At 52.5% G+C, this 17,941-nt stretch overlaps 1 protein-coding gene across 1 annotated transcript in view; it reads right to left on the minus strand.

Moving 5' to 3' along the window:
* Window positions 1-17,941, minus strand: part of GALNT17 (polypeptide N-acetylgalactosaminyltransferase 17) — a 245,160-nt gene that overhangs the window by 141,207 nt on the left and 86,012 nt on the right. The window contains exons 4-5 of the mRNA XM_054287051.1: window positions 5,736-5,910; window positions 3,419-3,616 (exon numbers count right to left, since the gene is read on the minus strand). Of these exons, the coding sequence (XP_054143026.1) occupies window positions 3,419-3,616; window positions 5,736-5,910 (373 nt within the window). The remainder of the gene's footprint in view (window positions 1-3,418; window positions 3,617-5,735; window positions 5,911-17,941) is intronic.

Genomic DNA, 17,941 nt, shown 5'->3' on the forward strand with positions numbered 1-17,941 from the left:
CAGAACCCTGCTCTGATCTCTTTTTCATGTTCCTTCCACTCAGCAGTGCTCAGAGCTGAGGGGCAGATCCCTGGGATTGCCTGGCTGGGGATAATGGGGCATCCCCTGCTCCAGGGCACCTCCAAAAGGGATGTGAGGGGTGCACCAAGGTTGTGGGAAGCCCAGATAAAAACCTCTCCCAGCTCCTCCTGCCAGTGTTTGCCATCAGCTGAAATGCAGAGATGTGATGCTCAGTGCCCTGCCCAGATTTTAGCACCATCCCTACATTATTTTAAGACACAACAAGTATCAGAACAACGTAACAGGACCTGCTGGCCAGCAGGAGCCAACTCCCAGAGCAAACCCTTCCCTCCTACAGCTGCACATCAGCAGCAGATTCACCCCAGGCAGCAGCCCTGGCTCTCAGCACCAAAGCAAGGGAAAATCTGGAGCTGTAAGAAGGGTCCAACATCCCTGTGACCCCATTTACTCCTGGCTCATTGGTAACCCCTGAACTGGTTCATACTGGGGAGCCTGGGGAAACACATCCTGAAAAACCAAAATCCTCCTGGTGTTGGTGCTGACCTCCCCACTCCAACTCTTCATGAGCACCCAACCCTCCAGCTCCTCACAGGAGTTTCCTCAGCTCAGAAACTCCTCAGCCCACCACCCTCCGCCTTCTCACCTGCCCTCACATCAAACACCTTCCAAAATCCAACCAAACCTGACCTCCCCTTCCATCACACACCTTCCAGAAACCAACATCAAACACCTTCCAAAACCCATCCAACCAAACCTCACCTTCCCTGCCATCAAACACCTTCCAAAAACCAACATCAAACACTTTCCAAAACCCATCAAAACCTCACCTCCCTGCCATCACCTTCAAAGCCCATTCAAACCTCACCTCCCCTGCCATCAAACACCTTCCAAAAACCAACCAAACCTCCCCTGCTATCACACCCCCTCCCCCAAACCAAGGCTGTCCTTCCCCACGTGGCTCTGCCTCACTTGTCCTTAACCAGCCCCTAAGTGCATGACACAGACTCAGACCCCATTCTGTGAGCAGAACAGAGCAGAAGGTGTTACCAGACCTTTAAATGTCATATTGAGGGTCCAGTTTCCTCAAACACCTCCAGTGAGAGGTGCTGAAGCCCAGCCAGCTGCCAGGGTGGTGTCACAATCACAAGGGACACTCCTTGTGCCAAAGCTTTTCCTGTATCTCCCAATTGCACCACTTTAGTTCAATAAAAGAGTTTGTTCTTTGTGCCCTTTTATATTTACTGGCTGAGAAAGGTTTGTCCCAGCAGCGTTGATCCAATTTTATCACCCTCTAGAGGCTCCAGCAGGAGCTGCCAGCACCACTCTGCTCACACCTCACCTGCAGAGGCTCTTGGGTTTCTCAGCTTTGCCTTCTGCATAGTCCAGCCCTCCTTGAACAAGTCCAGCAGCAGAATTTGGTTAAAATAACTGGTTTTTTGTCAAAGCCCTGACTCCTGTCCAGAATAAACTGACTCCAAACTAAACTAATTCCTCCACGGAGGGCTGAATGTGCTGCCTGGGACAAGGGAGCCAAGGGAGTAACAAGAAGTCTCTGTGTGAATGGGAACAGACCTAATTTCAGCTTCCAGGGATTATGTCAGGGACCAAAACAGAGTTGTTTGGGTTCAAGATTCCCACCAGGCAGGGATCTGCACTCCTGCAGCTGCTCTGTGCCTGAGGACAAGGCTTCTCCAGACAAACCATGGCAGGATCCAGGTGGATCCCACCCACCTGGCCAGACACCACTCCTGATCAGAGCATCACTGTCATATCTGGGGGCTGTGAAGGGAAAATCTCTGAGCTGTGCACACAGAGCAGCCCCAGCTCCCACCCACAGCCAGCTCCTCCCTCCCTCCTGCTCTTGCTTTGGGCTCATCCCACCCCTGAAGCCTGGCAGGGCTGGAGCACATTTCAGAGCTGCCAACCCTTCAGCTGGAGTGTTACAACAGCCTGAGACACATTTTTCCCAAAGCTTGCCCTGGGAGGAGAGGACTCTGCACTGAGGAAAACACAGTGCTGTGCTCCATGGATCCACCTCAGGCCATCACACAGGAACCATCTCCTCATTCCTCCTCGTTTGCACAAACTGGGCACTGGGACTGAGGCACAGCCACTTGTCACCTACACTTCCACACAAGCCTGGACAGATCTGCACAGCTCCTGCACCTCCCTGGTTGGTTTGTTACCAACACCCTTTTCCAAATCCCTGCACCCTTCCAAGCCCTCCCTGGCCCATGCCACAGAGCTGGTGGGGGTTATGACATTGTCCCTACCTCTCTAAGTGGCTTCCTCACTTCATCCTCCTGCATTTTCATAGAGCCATGGAATGGTTTGGGTGGGAAGGGACCTCAAAGCCCATCCAGTGCCACCCCTCCATGGCAGGGACACCTCCCACTGTCCCAGGCTGCTCCCAGCCCTGTCCAGCCTGGCCTTGGGCACTGCCAGGGATCCAGGGGCAGCCACAGCTGCTCTGGGCACCCTGTGCCAGGGCCTGCCCACCCTCACAGGGAACAATTCCTGCCCAATATCCCACCTACCCCTGCTCTGTCTGAAGCCATTCCCCTTTCCCCTGCCACTCCAGGGTGCTGTGTGTCTGTTCCAGATTGCAATGCAAGTTGTTTTCCATTACCATCTGTATGGCAGATTACCTTTGTCAAGTGGGCAGTTTGCCTTATCTCTCTCTTTGAGTGACCACTCCTCCCTCAGGAGGGGACATCTGCTGATAACAGCTATTGAATGTCCCTGCATGGCTGATAAGAACTACAGCACCCATTGGGAGATGTGAGCCCAGAGGGAGGAGCCAAGCATTCCTACTCAGATATAATCCAGAGGTTTTGAGACACCAGCACGGCTTCTCCACGGGATTCCCCAGAGGAACAGCAGCTGCCTCTCCTTCCACTGGATCTTCAGAGGGAGAATACATCCTTCTCTACAGGATCCCTGCTCCAGCAGAACCACCCCTGACACTGCAGGAGGGCTGAGCCACAATTCCAATGGGACTGCTGCCAACACCCTGACCCACAGGGTGTCAGGTTGGGTTCTGACTCTGTCAGTGTTGTTCTAGTGTACTGCATTGTTTATTTCATCCTTTTTATTTTCTTCCTTATTAAAGAACTGTTACTTTCTGCTCCCATATTTTTGCCTGAGAGCTCCTTAATTTAAAATTTATAGCAATTGGGAGGGGTGGAGAGGGTTTACATTCTCCATTTCAGGGGAGGCTCCTGCCTTCCTCAGCAGACTCCTGTCCTTTCAAACCAAGACAGTGTCCCTGTCCAGCTCTCCCACAGGCTCCCTCCGCAGCTGCATGCCTCCCTGTCCTCTGGTGCTGCTCAGTGAATGTCCCCAGCCCCAGCCCTGCCCAGTGAATGTCCCCAGCCCTGTGCCAGCCCAGCCATACCTGATGGGCAGGGAGGGGTCCCCGGCGTCCCACCAGTCCTTGGGGGGGCTGATGTACATGCACCACAGCTCCCAGCTGTAGCCGTGGGCTGAGTTCTCGTAGCGCTGCACCTCGAAGTTGTCCTGCTTGATGTTGTCAATGGAGGGCAGGATCACCCTCTTCCTGTTCTCCTGGATCCGGGACAGCACCGGCTCCGCCCTGGGGGAAGGGGCAAAGCACAGACAGAGCCTCAGTTCACTGCAGCTCCACTCAGTTCCATCCCAACATCCCATCCATCCCTGCCCTCAGGCACTGGGAGCCATTCCCTGTGTCCTGTCCCTCCAGCCCTTGTCCCCAGCCCCTCTCCAGCTCTCCTGGGAGTTCCCTTTGGTTCTGGAATCCACTCAGAGCCTTCTCCTCTCCAGCTCAACAGCTCCAACTCCCTCAGCTTGTCCTCACAGCCCTTCGTGCTCCTCCTCTAGACCCACTCCAGGTCCACGTTCTCCTTGTGATGGATACAAACTTGGCTCACAGGCTGGAAATTTTCCCTTCTGTAAAGCAAGGCCAGGAAAGGTGTGCTTGGTTCCAACCATGCCTGAACTAGTCCAGGCTTCCCCCAGATCCCAAAACCCTGGGCAGAATAGGTACATTCTGGAAAGCAGGACTGTTTGAGGGGTCTTTTCTCCTTGGGATGCAGTTTGATGACTCTGTAGCTAAAAAATTCATCTCCGGGACGTGTTCAGAGCAGGGGGTGTGCTCAGCCTCACCTCTGCAGCTCCAGAGCCAGAGAGTGCCCTGGGGTCAGTGCCCACTCCAGGGGGAATTTGGGGGACTGACACTCCCAGTGCTCCCAGTAACAGCAGCAGGAGGGAAACTCAGGGAGAGCCAAGCCCACACTGCAGAAATGTCTCCTCTCTACCCCCAGGAAAGAGCTTCAAGAGCTCAGTCAGTGGGAGCTCCCCAGTGAATCAGGTGTGAGGATTTAGTGACCAGAAAATGGAACGTTCAGCTGGGAATACAGATCCCAACATCACAAACAGCTCCTAAAATATCCCCTTCAGCTGCACTGTTATTAAAAAGGATTCAATAGCTGTGCACAACTCTGCCTTTAACAGCTGCAAATAGGGGTTTTTGTGGCTGTTACTGTGTTCAAATGCAACACAAGTTTAGCTTCTTCCACCTCCACTTTTCTAAACATGGACCATTTACTTTTTACACTTGGTTATAGGAAAAAAATCCCTTTCAGGCTCCTGTCATGACAAAGATTCAAACTTAAGCCACTTGAGCTCAAATATTCTAATCCTGCCTGAAAAACAATCCTTATGAAACACCTTTTGCTGCTTCTGCACCTCTACTCTTATTCCCAGCAGCAGAGGAAACAAATCAATCCAGAGCATTTGAGCCTCCCACTCTGGGATCCAGCAATGGGAAACACTTTCTCCTCCATTCCCTTGCTGCCTGGGCCTTTTTAAACTTGCAGGAATTATTTAAGGCTAAGGGAATGGGAAATCATCCTGAAAAACATAAACAGGGAGCAGGGAAAGCACACACACAAAGGGAAGGAATAGAGAAGGATTACAGGGAACAAGGGCAAGGAAAAGTTCTCCTCATGCATTCCCACCATGCCAATCAATGCAGAAGGAATCCTGGAGAAGGATTAACAAGGCAGAGGACCTGTGTGTCATTCTGTAGGGACACATGGGGACTCAACAAGCCAGAGGACCTGTGTGTCATTCTGTAGGGACACATGGAGACGATAAACCAGAGGACCTGGGTGTCATTCTATAAGAACACATGAGGACTTAGCAAGCCAGAGGACCTGTGTGCCATTCTGCAGGGACACTGTTGTATTGCACTAAATAGTTATTTAGTTGTTTGCATGGGTGTTTGGTAATTTGCACTGTTCACATGATTTGTATCCTATGGCCACATGGTTCCCCTCTTTTTTCCCTGCCAAGTGTCAGCCCTGGTGGTCTCTCCCCTGGTTTACCCTTCCCCTCGCCCCTTCCCACTTGTATCCCATTGGTTGTGGTCCTTCTCTGCCCCCCATTTCCCCAGGTATAAAAGTCTCCTGTCATGAGGCAACGCCCTCTTTCCTACCTGGGAATCACTAGAGTGTGAGGTGTCTCCTCACAAGTCAATAACCAGAGGACATTTGTCCCCACGTGGAGAAGAGCGCTTCCAATCTTTTGCTTTTGTCCACGTAAGATGGTGTGGGCTGGGGTGCACAGCTAGCTGGATTGGACTCAAACAGCCTGCCCAGACATGGTTCTTACAGGACACAAAGGAGGGGTGTTCCCCTGGTTAATGCCCCCTCAGCAAGCCCCTGAGCACCTACCAGCCAGCAGTGAACTCCACGTGGGCATCAAAGAAGCCGGTGACCTGGCCCGTGGCAGCCTTCCAGCCCTCGATGCGGGCCCGGATCAGCCCTTCCCTCTTCTGGTTCCTCACCACCTTGACCAGCCCCGGGTAGCGTTTGTTCACGTACTCCTCCAGCGGTGCCTTCAGCTCCTCTGGGGACAGGGACACACAGCCATGGGGTTGTGGTGTTACATTTTGGTTAAATTAGACATTGCTCTATCTCACCCCTCAGAAATGTACGGTTTATTCCAGGCCTGTGACCCTCCCCTGCAGTATCATGGAGCTGTAATGCCATTGGCCCGAGTTTGATTCCATGCCCACTTTGAATCCCCCTATTAAACTGTGCGAAGGAGACCAGAAGCTCTCTTGGCCCTTTTCTCCCTAAGCTCTCCTTCCCTTCCCTTCCCTTCCCTTCCCTTCCCTTCCCTTCCCTTCCCCTTCCCCCCTTGTTGCATTGTGATTTCAGGGTTCACCCCAGAACCTCGGGTCCCTCCCCTGATAATTCCCTCCCAGGTGTATCACTCACCTCTCCTTTCCCTCCCTGACCCCTCCCAGCACTGTCTGTCAGTCCTGGCATTACAGAAGGGCACTGAGTGATTGTCAGATTCAAAGGATGCCCTCTACCCCTGGGGGGCATTGGGCCATCCATGTGTCCTTTGTCCCTTTGTCCCTCCCTTCCTGTCCCTGGTTGGTGGCTCCCTGCCCCTTCCCTGCCCCTCTCCCCGGGGTTAACAGGAGCAGCAACCACGGGCTCAGGGAGTTCTGTTGGAGCTGGTGCTGCATTCAGAGGCCTGTGGGCCAGAATAAAGCTCAGGATCCAAACCCTCCATCAGAACCGACTCCTCTCCTTCACCATCGCCTTAAAGCTTCTCCACAGAAGGAAACCTGAGGAGCAGCCCCTGTTATGGGGGGAAGCTCCATCCCAGCACCACCAGAGCTCCTGCAGGCCTGGACTTGTCCCCACAGGCCCAGCTGCAGCACCCAGCCAGCCCAAAGTGTCTGTGGGGTGAAACACCACACACCCAGCCAGCCCAAAGTGTCTGTGAGTGAAACACCACACACCCAGCCAGCCAAAAGTGTCCCTGGGTGAAACACCACACACCCAGCCAGCCAAAAGTGTCTGTAGGTGAAACACCACACACCCAGCCGGCCAAAAGTGTCTGTGGGGTGAAACACCACACACCCAGCCAGCCAAAAGTGTCCCTGGGTGAAACACCACACACCCAGCCAGCCAAAAGTGTCTCTGGGGTGAAACACCACACACCCAGCCAGCCAAAAGTGTCTCTGGGGTGAAACACCACACACCCAGCCGGCCAAAAGTGTCTGTGGGGTGAAACACCACACACCCAGCCAGCCAAAAGTGTCTCTGGGGTGAAACACCACACACCCAGCCAGCCAAAAGTGTCTCTGGGGTGAAACACTGTGACAGTGTTCTCAGGGGTTTTCAGGTGAGGGAAGGGATGAGAATGTTGACTCTGTGTTCAGAAGGCTTGATTTATTTTATGATATATATTACATTAAAACTCCACTAAAAGGAATAGAGGGAAAAGTTTCATCTCAGAAGGCTAGCTAAGCTAAGAATAGAAAAGAAAATAATGATAACAAAGGCAGCTGCCTCAGACTTTCTGTCCGAGTCAGCTCTGCTGTGAGTGGCCATTAATTACAAACAAGCAGATGAAACCAATCACAGATAAACCCATTGCATTCCACAGCAGCAGATAACTATTGTTTACATTTTGTTTTTGAAGCTTCTCAGCTTCTCAGAAAGAAAAATCCTAAGAAAGGATTTTTAATGAAAAGATGTCTGCAACAAAACACCACACATCCCACAGCCAAAAGTGTCTGTGGGTGAAACACCACACATCCCACAGCCAAAAGTGTCTGTGGGGTGAAACACCACAGTGCCACTGTTTAGTTCAGCACCAAGGACCAGACAAGCTCAGGCACGTCCCATTCAGCCAAACTGGTAAATATTCCAATACCTCCTTCTCCCTCAGAAACCACACTGCTCCCAAGGGTGGGACCCCCAATAAACCCTCATCTAATTAGCAGCCTCAGGAGCTGTGTGGAGTCTCCTTGCCTGCCTGCTGCTACCGGTGAACACACAGCTTAGGGGGGCCCAGGGAATCCCCAGGGACTCCCCTCAAACAAACTGCATCCCTGTGGGACAGGGACACAGCTCCCAGCTGGAACACACCCACCCAGGGCAGGGACTGGAGCATTGGGGAACACCCTGCACCCACTGAGGGACTCTCCCAAATCCCCGGGGCTCCAGCAATGCTGCACAAGAGGGACCGAGCACAACCCACACAGGAGAGGCTCAAGGTGGCCCAGAGCCACTGAGGAGCCCATAGGCCACCTCAGACACAGCCCTCTGCACTAAAAGAAATGGAACTGAAACACAAAGATGGAAAGATGTCACCCATGGCCAGCTGCACTCTAAACTCTTGTGGAGGATTGAGCAGAAAGCAGCGCTAGAAATGCTGCAAAACCCACCCAAAGTGACTCAGATGACATCAAAACCATGTGTGAGCTTCACTGCCCTCTTCACTCAGCCTCACCACTGCAGCCTTGGCACTTGCTGTTTGTTTTGCCACCAGAAAAGTTGAAATTCCCCTTTCTTTTGTGAGGGGATGAAAGGGATTCTGGCTTTGTTCAGAAGATCCCCACCACGTATCTGGTGTTCAGTGCAGCTCATTGCCCTGTGCTACTTTCCCAGGCCTGAGACCCTGAGGGACCTGCAGCCCTCAGCAACACAGAAATCCTCCAGAGTACAAGATCTGAGCATGAAAGACCCAGAGGGCTTTGAAGGTGGGAGCAGATGGAAGGTTACAACAAAGGATAAACACCAGTGTGTTTTTCCAGCCCTTTGGAAAAGTGCCAGAGGAGCCTCAGTCCTTTCAGTGCCTGTTGCACCAGCTCAATGCACAAAGGTCTGCTGGAGAGAGGAGCTCTGAAAGCTCAGCAAAGCCACTGGGTACCAACACAAACTCTCCACTCCATAAAAGCAGCTCCTGAGAGTATCTTCCATCCCTATGAGCCTTCAGGACTGCAGAAAATGAAGATACGATCCGTGACCTCAAATTATAGTCTACTATCCTTCACTGCACTCTCTCTCTCTCCTGAAATAAAAATAAAGAGGAGTAAAAAAAAGTCACCATTAATCATCCACATGGTAAAATCCTCGAGACACACGAGCACACGTGGGGTCCTACATGAAGGAAACACACAATGGAGAGCAAAGAGTAAACAGCAAGTCTCATCTGCTTTGAAATCTTCAAAGGAAAAGGATTTTCTGTTCCCTTCCCTGCCACGCCTCCAGCCAGGCACAGCAAATGTGCTTTCTCCACGCTGCCTTTCTGGGATGCTTCCCTCACATCTCCATTTCCCCAAAGTCTCCTTTCTCTTTTATGCTGAAGTGGGAATAAAAGGAATAAAGCAAATGAGCCCCTTCCTCAATTCAAAGCATCTGCCTCACACACATCCATAACTCAGCAACTTCCATTTCATGCTGAGCACTCAGAGCAGAGCCAGGATTTTATGGAGACAACAACTCTCCCCAATGGTTTTAGGGAGATGAAGACACCGATTTTTTGGACAGATGAAGCCCCACAAGCCCAGCACCTGGCATGTCACGTGGCTTTGGAGCAGGTAAGTCAGTAATGAGCAGAGCACTGCACCAGAGTGATTAAAACAACTTTCACATTGGAGGTGGAGCCTCAGTGGAAGAAAAACCTGAGAACTGCCCTGGGGACTTAGACGTCTGAGCAGCTCAAAGCAGAGCAAAGCTCCAGTGGAACAGAGGAGCTGGAATGTCACAGCTCACAGGGAGCACAGGGTCAGCTCAGCATGGGACAGCAGCTCCTCAGGATGTCCCCAGAATGTCCCCAGGCAGCCACAGCCACTCCCTGCTGTGTCCTGGTGCCAGCCGGGGCACAGGGACCTGGGGGAGCAGGGGAACACAGCAGCACCTGTGCCATGGCACCAGGGATGTGATGGCACCACTCTGACCCTGCTCACTGGCACAGGGCAGGGCCTGTCCTGCCCATAGCTGGGACACAGGTGTCCCCAGGTGTCCTGTCCCATAGTGTGTGACACAGATGTCCCCAAGGCCCTGTCCCATAGTGTGGGACACAGGTGTCCCCAAGGCCCTGTCCTGCCCATAGTGTGGGACACAGGTGTCCCCAGGGCCCTGTCCTGCCCACACTGTGGGACACAGGTGTCCCCGAGGGCCTGTCCTGCCCACAGTTGGGACACTGGTGTCCCCAGGTGCCCTGTCCCATAGTGTGTAACACAGGTGTCCCCAGGGCCCTGTCCTGCCCACACTGTGGCACACAGGTGTCCCCAAGGGCCTGTCCCATAGTGTGTGACACAGGTGTCCCCAGGGCCCTGTCCTGCCCACACTGTGGCACACAGGTGTCCCCAAGGCCCTGTCCCATAGTGTGTGACACAGGTGTCCCCAGGGGCCCTGTCCTGCCCACACTATGGGACACAGGTGTCCCCAAGGGCCTGTCCTGCCCACACTGTGGCACACAGATGTCCCCAAGGCCCTGTCCCATAGTGTGGGACATAGGTGTCCCCAGGGCCCTGTCCTGCCCACACTGTGGCACACAGGTGTCCCCAAGGGCCTGTCCCATAGTGTGTGACACAGATGTCCCCAGGGCCCTGTCCTGCCCACACTGTGGGACACAGGTGTCCCCAAGGGCCTGTCCTGCCCACACAGGTGTCCCCAGGGGCTGCTGCCCCCCTGGAGCAGCTCTCAGAGACACAGGCAGTGCCCACAGTGGGAAATGCAGTTCCAGGCTCTCTCTCCAAGGCTTTCCTGCACAGCCGCACAGGGATTGCCACGTTTGCTCCCTGCCTCTGCTCCGTTCAGGCTCAGCCCACAGCACACAGATCTGGGGAGAGCTGATATTCCTGAGCTGGGCCAGCCTGACCCTTCTGAGCTGTTCAGCAGCTCTGGGAGGAGAGGGCACAGAACACAGCCCTGTTCTGCTGTGATCACACACATCCCTGGCTTTTTAAATGAAGAACTGTGTGTGCTTTATTTACAATAATTTTCCAATACTGATCCCCTATGTCAGACAGTCTGTCTCTACTCTAAACCAATCCAGAATTGTCACCATCACAGCAGAAGATGGAGGACAAGAAGAAGGAGGACAGGACACGCCCAGATTCCTCCATCTTGCCTCTTGAACCCCCATTCTAAATCCCCAAAATTCTACTTTTTCACCCTGTGACAAATTCACTATCATTCTACTCAAACTCTTGTGGCTTGTAATTCCTCACACAAAGTTGGTAATTGTTTCCATGGGCTAAAATCAAAGGCACAGGTGTTTGTGACTCTGTGCCAAGGTCTCTGAGCCCCCTGTCTCAAGTCCTCCAGGGCAGCCAGAGCAATGTCCTGGGTCCTGACAGTTGGAGGCCTGAACAGAGCTCCAGGGATTTGTGACTTGCACCAAGGGACAGCAGCAGAGAGCAGCTGTCACACACAGGGGCAGACTGGCCCTTGGATCTGCTCCTCCCAGGCCTCCACACAAACCCCAGCAGGGACAAAGCCCCTCCAGCTCAGGGACTCGCTGCCATTGCCACCACAGGCTGACAGTGACAACATCCACGAGAGCCTGAGCAGGATATCCAGCCTGGTGCTCAGGAACTGGGACTCTGCATGTAAAAAGCTCAGGAGCCAGGATGGGAACAGAGCAGTGGCCCCAGCTCCCCTCCTGCTCCCTGACTAGAGGAGCACTCCTGAGGATTCCAGTGGTGAATCCACAGGCATCGTAGACATCTTTTTGTGAAAATCCTTTCTTAGGATTTTTTCCCTTCTGAGAAGCTGAGAGGCCTCAGAAACAAAATGTAAACATTGATTATCTGCTGCTGTGGAATGCAACAGGTGCATCTGTGATTGGTCTCATGTGGATGTTTGGGATTAGTGACCAGTCACGGCAGAGCTGGATCTCTCTCTCTCTCTCTCTGTCCAAGCCACAGACCTTTGTTTTCATTCCTTTCTACTCTTAGCTTAGCTAGCCTTCTGAGATGAAACTTTTCCTTCTATTCTTTTTAGTATAGTTATAATGTAATATATATATCATAAAATAATAAATCAAGCCTTCTGAACATGGAGTCAACATTCTCGTCTCTTCCCTCACCTGAAAATCCCTGTGACCACGGTCACACACAGGGGCTGCACAACCAGGAATTCACTCCAACCCAGCGCTGCCCTGCAGCCTGGAGCCTCCCTTCCCTCCTGCACCCCATGGCTCTGCTCCCTCACACACTCAAGCATCCTCTGAGGAGCTGGAGCCTCCCTCAGAGCACAGCACCCCTGTTTATTCAGGATGTACTCTGGAAGGTTTGACCTCTGCCATTGCTTCCCAGCAAGACTGCAGAGAGAAATGCTACTGAAAATGCCAAAAGGTTCAATTTCAATCCTGCCTTTTGTTCTCCATCTGTCCCTATTGATCTTCCCTGAAGGGCAAGTGCAAGGAACTCAAATCCTATGGACCTGTTGCTCCATTAAAAGCCCAGCTGCAATGACTTCTGTTACCTGTTACAAACTGTTTTGTCACCTACACGAGCTGGAAAGTGGGGCTGCAGGGAAATGGAACCACCTGGTGCCAAGGAAAGTAACCTCACTATGGACATCAGCCCATGCAAGCACAGAAACATCCACTGATCCATCCTGTCTGAGGCTGAAAGATTTAGCTCTGTGTGTGTGTTCTGTCCCCATCTGTCAGAGCTGGGGCAGTTCTCTGCTGTCCTTGGGGCAGTTTTTTCTTTCTCTCTCCCACAGCCAATCCTCCCTCCAGCAGATCTCTGCTGTCCATGGCCACTGAGTGTCCCTGCAGGGCTGATCCAATCCCAGCATCCCATGGGGAGATGCTCCGCCCAGGGGAGGAGCCAAGCATTCCTCCCTGGATCCAATCTGGGCCTGGCACAGCACAGCAGCCTTTGCCCCCTGCATTGCCAGAGGAGCAGCTTTCTGCTGCCCTGCATGGGCAGAGGGAGCCCAGGCCCATCTGCAGCAGCCCTGGAGCTGCAGAGGAAAACTCCCCCCTTGTGCAGGATCCCTGCTGCAGCAGAGCCACAGCTGGCACTGCAGGAGGGCTGAGGCCCCATGGGATGGGGCTGGGACACCTCCCTGGCACACAGGGGGCAGGGACTGCTCTCACTCTGGCGGGGTTGCTTTGCTTTGTTTGTTGGTTTTGGGGTTTTTTTTTTTGTGGGGTTTTTTTTGTTTGTTTGCACTATTGCCTTTGTATTTTAAACTTTCCTAATAAAGACCTGTTATTCCTATTCCCATATCTTTGCCTGAGGGCCTTTAATTTCCAAATTATAATAATTCAGAGGGAGGGGGTTTGCATTTTCCATTTCAGGGCAGGCTCCTGCCTTCCTTAGCAGACACTTGGCTGTTCAAACCAAGACACATCCCCACCCCAAATCCTGCCCAAACCTCCCCATATACTGTGGTAGCCCCCTGAACTAAAGGTGGGAACTGCCTGTAGCCACACAGAGAGAGGAGCAAAGACCAGCAGCAACACCAGAGAAGCTCAAGGTTTACCAAGAGCAGGGAGTTCCTTGTGCAGCACTGGCCAGGTGTCCTTGGGAGAGGACCACACCTCCACACCCCTAAGGAAAACATCCTTGTGTTTGCCAGGCTCTGCTGGGTGGGGAAAGCCTACAGAGGCCAAGGTGTTATCAGAAACATGGAGGGGTCAGGGCTGGGAGTGCTCCAGGCCATGGGAGACCCCAGGCACCCCTGTCCCACTTTGTCACCTGCCCGAAACTCTAAAGCCATCAGGGCTGGGGTTTCTGCAGGAAATCATTAAAACAGCTCCTTCAGCAGGCAATAAATACATGTGAACACTTTTCAGGAGACTCAGAGCCAGGAGAGTCTCTGAAGGTTTTTACCTGCAGCTGGACAAGAGGAAACTGTGACAGGGGAGCAGGGGATGAGTCAGCTCTCCCAGGGAAGCTGGTCCCAGTCAGGGCATGCAGCTCCAGCCTCTGCTCACTTGGTTCAGCAAACCCCAAAGAGAATCAAGAATACCCTGAGCTGGAAGGGACCCAGAAGGACCATGGATCCCAGCTCCTGTCCTGCACAGGCACCCCAGCTGTTATAGATGGATAATAAGATGATTTGCTCTCACAATTAAAAGATAACTATTGTGTCAATATTGAGAAAAGCTTTAGTGATGTATAGTTATGCTATTGTAGTTTAGATGCCCTCTGTTCTCCCCACAGTTCCCTTTCCCCCCTGTGTTGTTGCCATCACACAGCCTGGGCTGTCCAGGACAGGTACAAAGAAGCTGCACAGGTGTCCCTTGCATGGGCCAGGTGGGAATGGAAAAGCTTGGGGGTGCTCAGGGGGTGGGCATGGCAACACCTGAGCTCCAATCCAGGTACAAAGCAGTCTGCACTGATAAATGGCAAAGAAGAGCTGAGTGACAGACCTTGGGAGGGGCCGGGGCTGGCTGATGCAACCCCAGGGGTATAAAAGACTGAGCATCCATCTTGAAGATGAACTGGCCATGGGGTATCCATGAGGGGCAGCTCCCAGCACTGCAACTTTTCCCTTATGTAGTCCTTTGTTGTATTTTTGTCAAGGTTTAATAAACCTCTTTAAATTTCCAAAGTGAGCAGTTGTCTCTCACCCCAACAAACCCACCCTGTGCTGCTCTGCTGCTTTCCCTACAGAGCCTCAGAGCTGAGCACCAGGGGGACAGCCCAGGTCAGCTCCAGTGAAACAACTCCCGTGCTCAGGCTGCACAAGCTCCTTCTCTCAGCTCCAGTGAAACAACACTCCATGCTCCAGTTAACCACCCCATGCTCCAGTTAAACAACACCCCATGCTCCATTTAACCACCCCATGCTCCAGTTAACCACCCCATTCTCCAGTTAACCACCCCATGCTCAGCCTGGGAGAGGCTGGGATGTGGCTCAGCTCCTGCAGCTCCCTCTGAGCACAAACACCCAGGCAGCTCCCAGGAGGTCGAGGCACAGGTGCTGCTGTTGCTGTTGGAATGAGCACAACAAGGAGGGGATCCCTGGAGTGCCAGACCCAGGCAAATTACAACCCTGAGCATGTCTCCCCTGGTGGAGCCAGCCCCTTTAAACAGACGTTTATCCAGAGGGTTTCCTGTATTCTGAGAGGTTTGCTTTTCAAAGAGATGTTATCCCAGATTAAAAACGCAAAAAGACACAACAACAACTAAAAAAAAATAAGCAGGTGATGATTAAGCAACAGAGTCAGACAAAGTGTGCAGCTGTGAGATAACAGAGCATCTCAGGGGCATGTGGCTGCATCCTCCCCCAGCCAGGGAACCTCGTTATCACTCCCAAACACAACCTGCACACTGCCTTTGGAACTACAGCCCTGCAACAAGCACAAACAAAAGCAGCCTCCAAAAGAGTCTTTATGAAGTGTAATGTGCAGCTCAAGGGAGAAGGGGGTTCAAGCTACAACTCCCCAAGCTTGCTCCTTCAAGGAGGGATTTTTTTTCCCCGTTACGTTACATTGGCATCTTTTATCTATTTACAGCTCAGACATAAAGCATCAGAATGCTGGTGTTCATTAACTTTAATCTCTCACTGCACACTTTTGTGTTGTGCTGTGCTGTTGTACAACAAAGCTGAGAGCAGGGAGTGCCTAATGAGGCTTCAAAGCTCTTTGTTCCAGCCTGAAAACCTCACACCAGCACCAGGCTTTGCTCCTGGCTGTCACAGCTCTGCCTGGGGGGCACAGAGCCAGGTGGGCAGGGCAGGGAGGTCTTGCCTTTGGGCTAATATTAAAGCTTGATTTGGAAATCTCTGTTAATATTTGGTGCTTTGTTCTTCAGTTACCCAGATTTGCTGTGGTTCCTCTTCCCCCCTGACAAACCCACACAAAGCCCAGCCAGGGACTGTCCTGAGCCTTCAGCAACTTCCCCAAAGCTGCTTCTGGTGACCCAGAGGACAGCACAGCTCTGGGCTTGGGCACTGCTCCCTGGAGCCAGCCTTCTCTCAGGTTACACAGCTGAGCCTCCAGAGGCTTTTCCTGGGCTACAGCCACAGGAATTGTCCCTCACTCCCACACAGCTGCTCCCACCGAGGCTGAAGAAATTCCTTCTTGTTCAATCACAGCCTCCAAAGTCACACCCACACAGCCCCATCCTCTGCCTGATCCTCCAGGATTCATCTCTAAATCTGAGAGCTCATGAGGAACTATTTTCCTGTAATTATTTTCCTGTAGAAGCCAAATCTATTTATTATGATGACTTTGTTTGTAATATCCAAAGCATCAACTCCGTGCTGCTGCTGTTGCTGCTCAGAATGATTGCCCACCATTAGTGGGAAGTCTGTGACAATGTTATTGCCATTAATAATTCCTGGCTGTCACTGCAGCTCCTCCAGGATGCTGAGAGGGAGCACATGGTCCCAGAGATACGTTCTGGTTTGTATCATTTCTTTTACATGAGAAAAGTAGATTATTACACGCTTGGGAGGAGCTCTTCATAAACATCTGCCAAGTTACCTCATTATCTTCCTTCAAATCCCTCCTTAAAAATCTCATTTGTCATGAGGCCTGCAAAGCCTCAGCAGCAGAACAGTGGCATTATGAACTCACCCTCCCAGCTGATGGCGCCACCTCAGCCCCCACCCCGCTCTGCTGGTGCACCCAAGGTTTCTGAGGACAGATCTCAGGGATGTCCAACCCTCAGCACAGCCCTGGGCCACCATGAGGGAGCCTGGACACTCCTGATTCCAACCAAAGCACCCTCGGGGTGGGATGCAGCCTAGCTGTGCCGGGACACTGGGATCTTCCCACCTTGTGCCCAGGATGTTGGAACTTGTCCATCAGATGGGGTCATCTCCTTCCCTGGTGTTGTACAACATTCCAGCACAACCTCAACACTGCAACACAACCACCCAACACTGCAACACAGCCCAACACTGCAACACAACCCAACACTGCAACACAACCCAACAATCCAACACAGCCCAACACTGCAACACAACCCAGCACTGCAACACAACCACCCAACACTGCAACACAACCCTACACTGCAACACAGCCCAACACTGCAACACAACCACCCTACACTGCAACACAACCCAACAATCCAACACAGCCCAACACTGCAACACAACCCAACACTGCAACACAGCCCAACACTGCAACACAACCCAGCACTGCAACACAACCAACCAACACTGCAACACAACCCCAACAATCCAACAAACCCCAACACTGCAACACAACCACCCAACACTAGAACACAGCCCAACACTGCAACATAACCCAACACTCCAACACAGCCCCAACATTCCAGCACAACCCCAACATTCCAACACAACTCCAACACTCCAACACAACCCTGGCACTGTTCCAGGCCAGGCTGGACAGGGCTTGGAGCACCCTGGGACAGTGGAAGGTGTCGCTGCTATGGCAGGGGTGGCACTGGATGGGCTTTAAGGTCCTGTCCAATCCAAACTTTCCAGGATTCTGTGAAAGCCCAGAGCTGGAAGTGCTTGAACACATTCCAAGCTTTGGGCACCCCTCTGCCCCAGCTCTGCCAAACCCCAGTGGTGCCCTGCCATCCCACAGTGGGTACAGGATCCCACCCTGATCCTCACTGCCAGCTGCAGCCCTGGCCTTGCACACACTTTAGGAAGGATTTGTTTTGCTGTCCTGTGCCTTTCCAGCATCTCCAGAGCACCTGGCTCACCCTCAGCCTCACCCTGAGTGAGGAAGAGGCTGTTCAGAAACACATCCTTTGTGCATAGACACGAGGGGAGAAGCTCAGTGATTATCACCAATGGCTTCTCTGTCAAAGAGTTCTTCTCTTTGCCCCATCAATAGGATAAAATTTGGAGAAGGAGCCTCTCATTCTGCTATTTCAGGTGCTGGGCACTGTGGGATACCCATAGCACCTCCCCTGCACTTCTCCTTCACAGCTCTGAAATCCCACAGCCTCGCCCTGGCACCATCCCAGCCCCTGCCCTGGAGCTGCTGTGGTTCCCACCAGCTGAGGATCTGCCCTCCTGATTCCTTTAGTGGTGATCAGAACTCATCAGCTTTCTGTGGTGCTCATCCCTGTGGTGTTTGAGTGCCTGTGTTTGCAGCCTGAACAGCTCTGTGCACCAGCTCCTCTCCTCACAGGCAGAGCAGCCTCTCATCTCCCTCTGGAAATGAGCTCTCCA

This window comes from Melozone crissalis, unplaced genomic scaffold (genome assembly GCF_028551555.1).
Source record: "Melozone crissalis strain CALT ecotype California unplaced genomic scaffold, PUWL_Pcris_2 ptg000057l_1, whole genome shotgun sequence".
Classification (NCBI taxonomy): domain Eukaryota; kingdom Metazoa; phylum Chordata; class Aves; order Passeriformes; family Passerellidae; genus Melozone; species Melozone crissalis.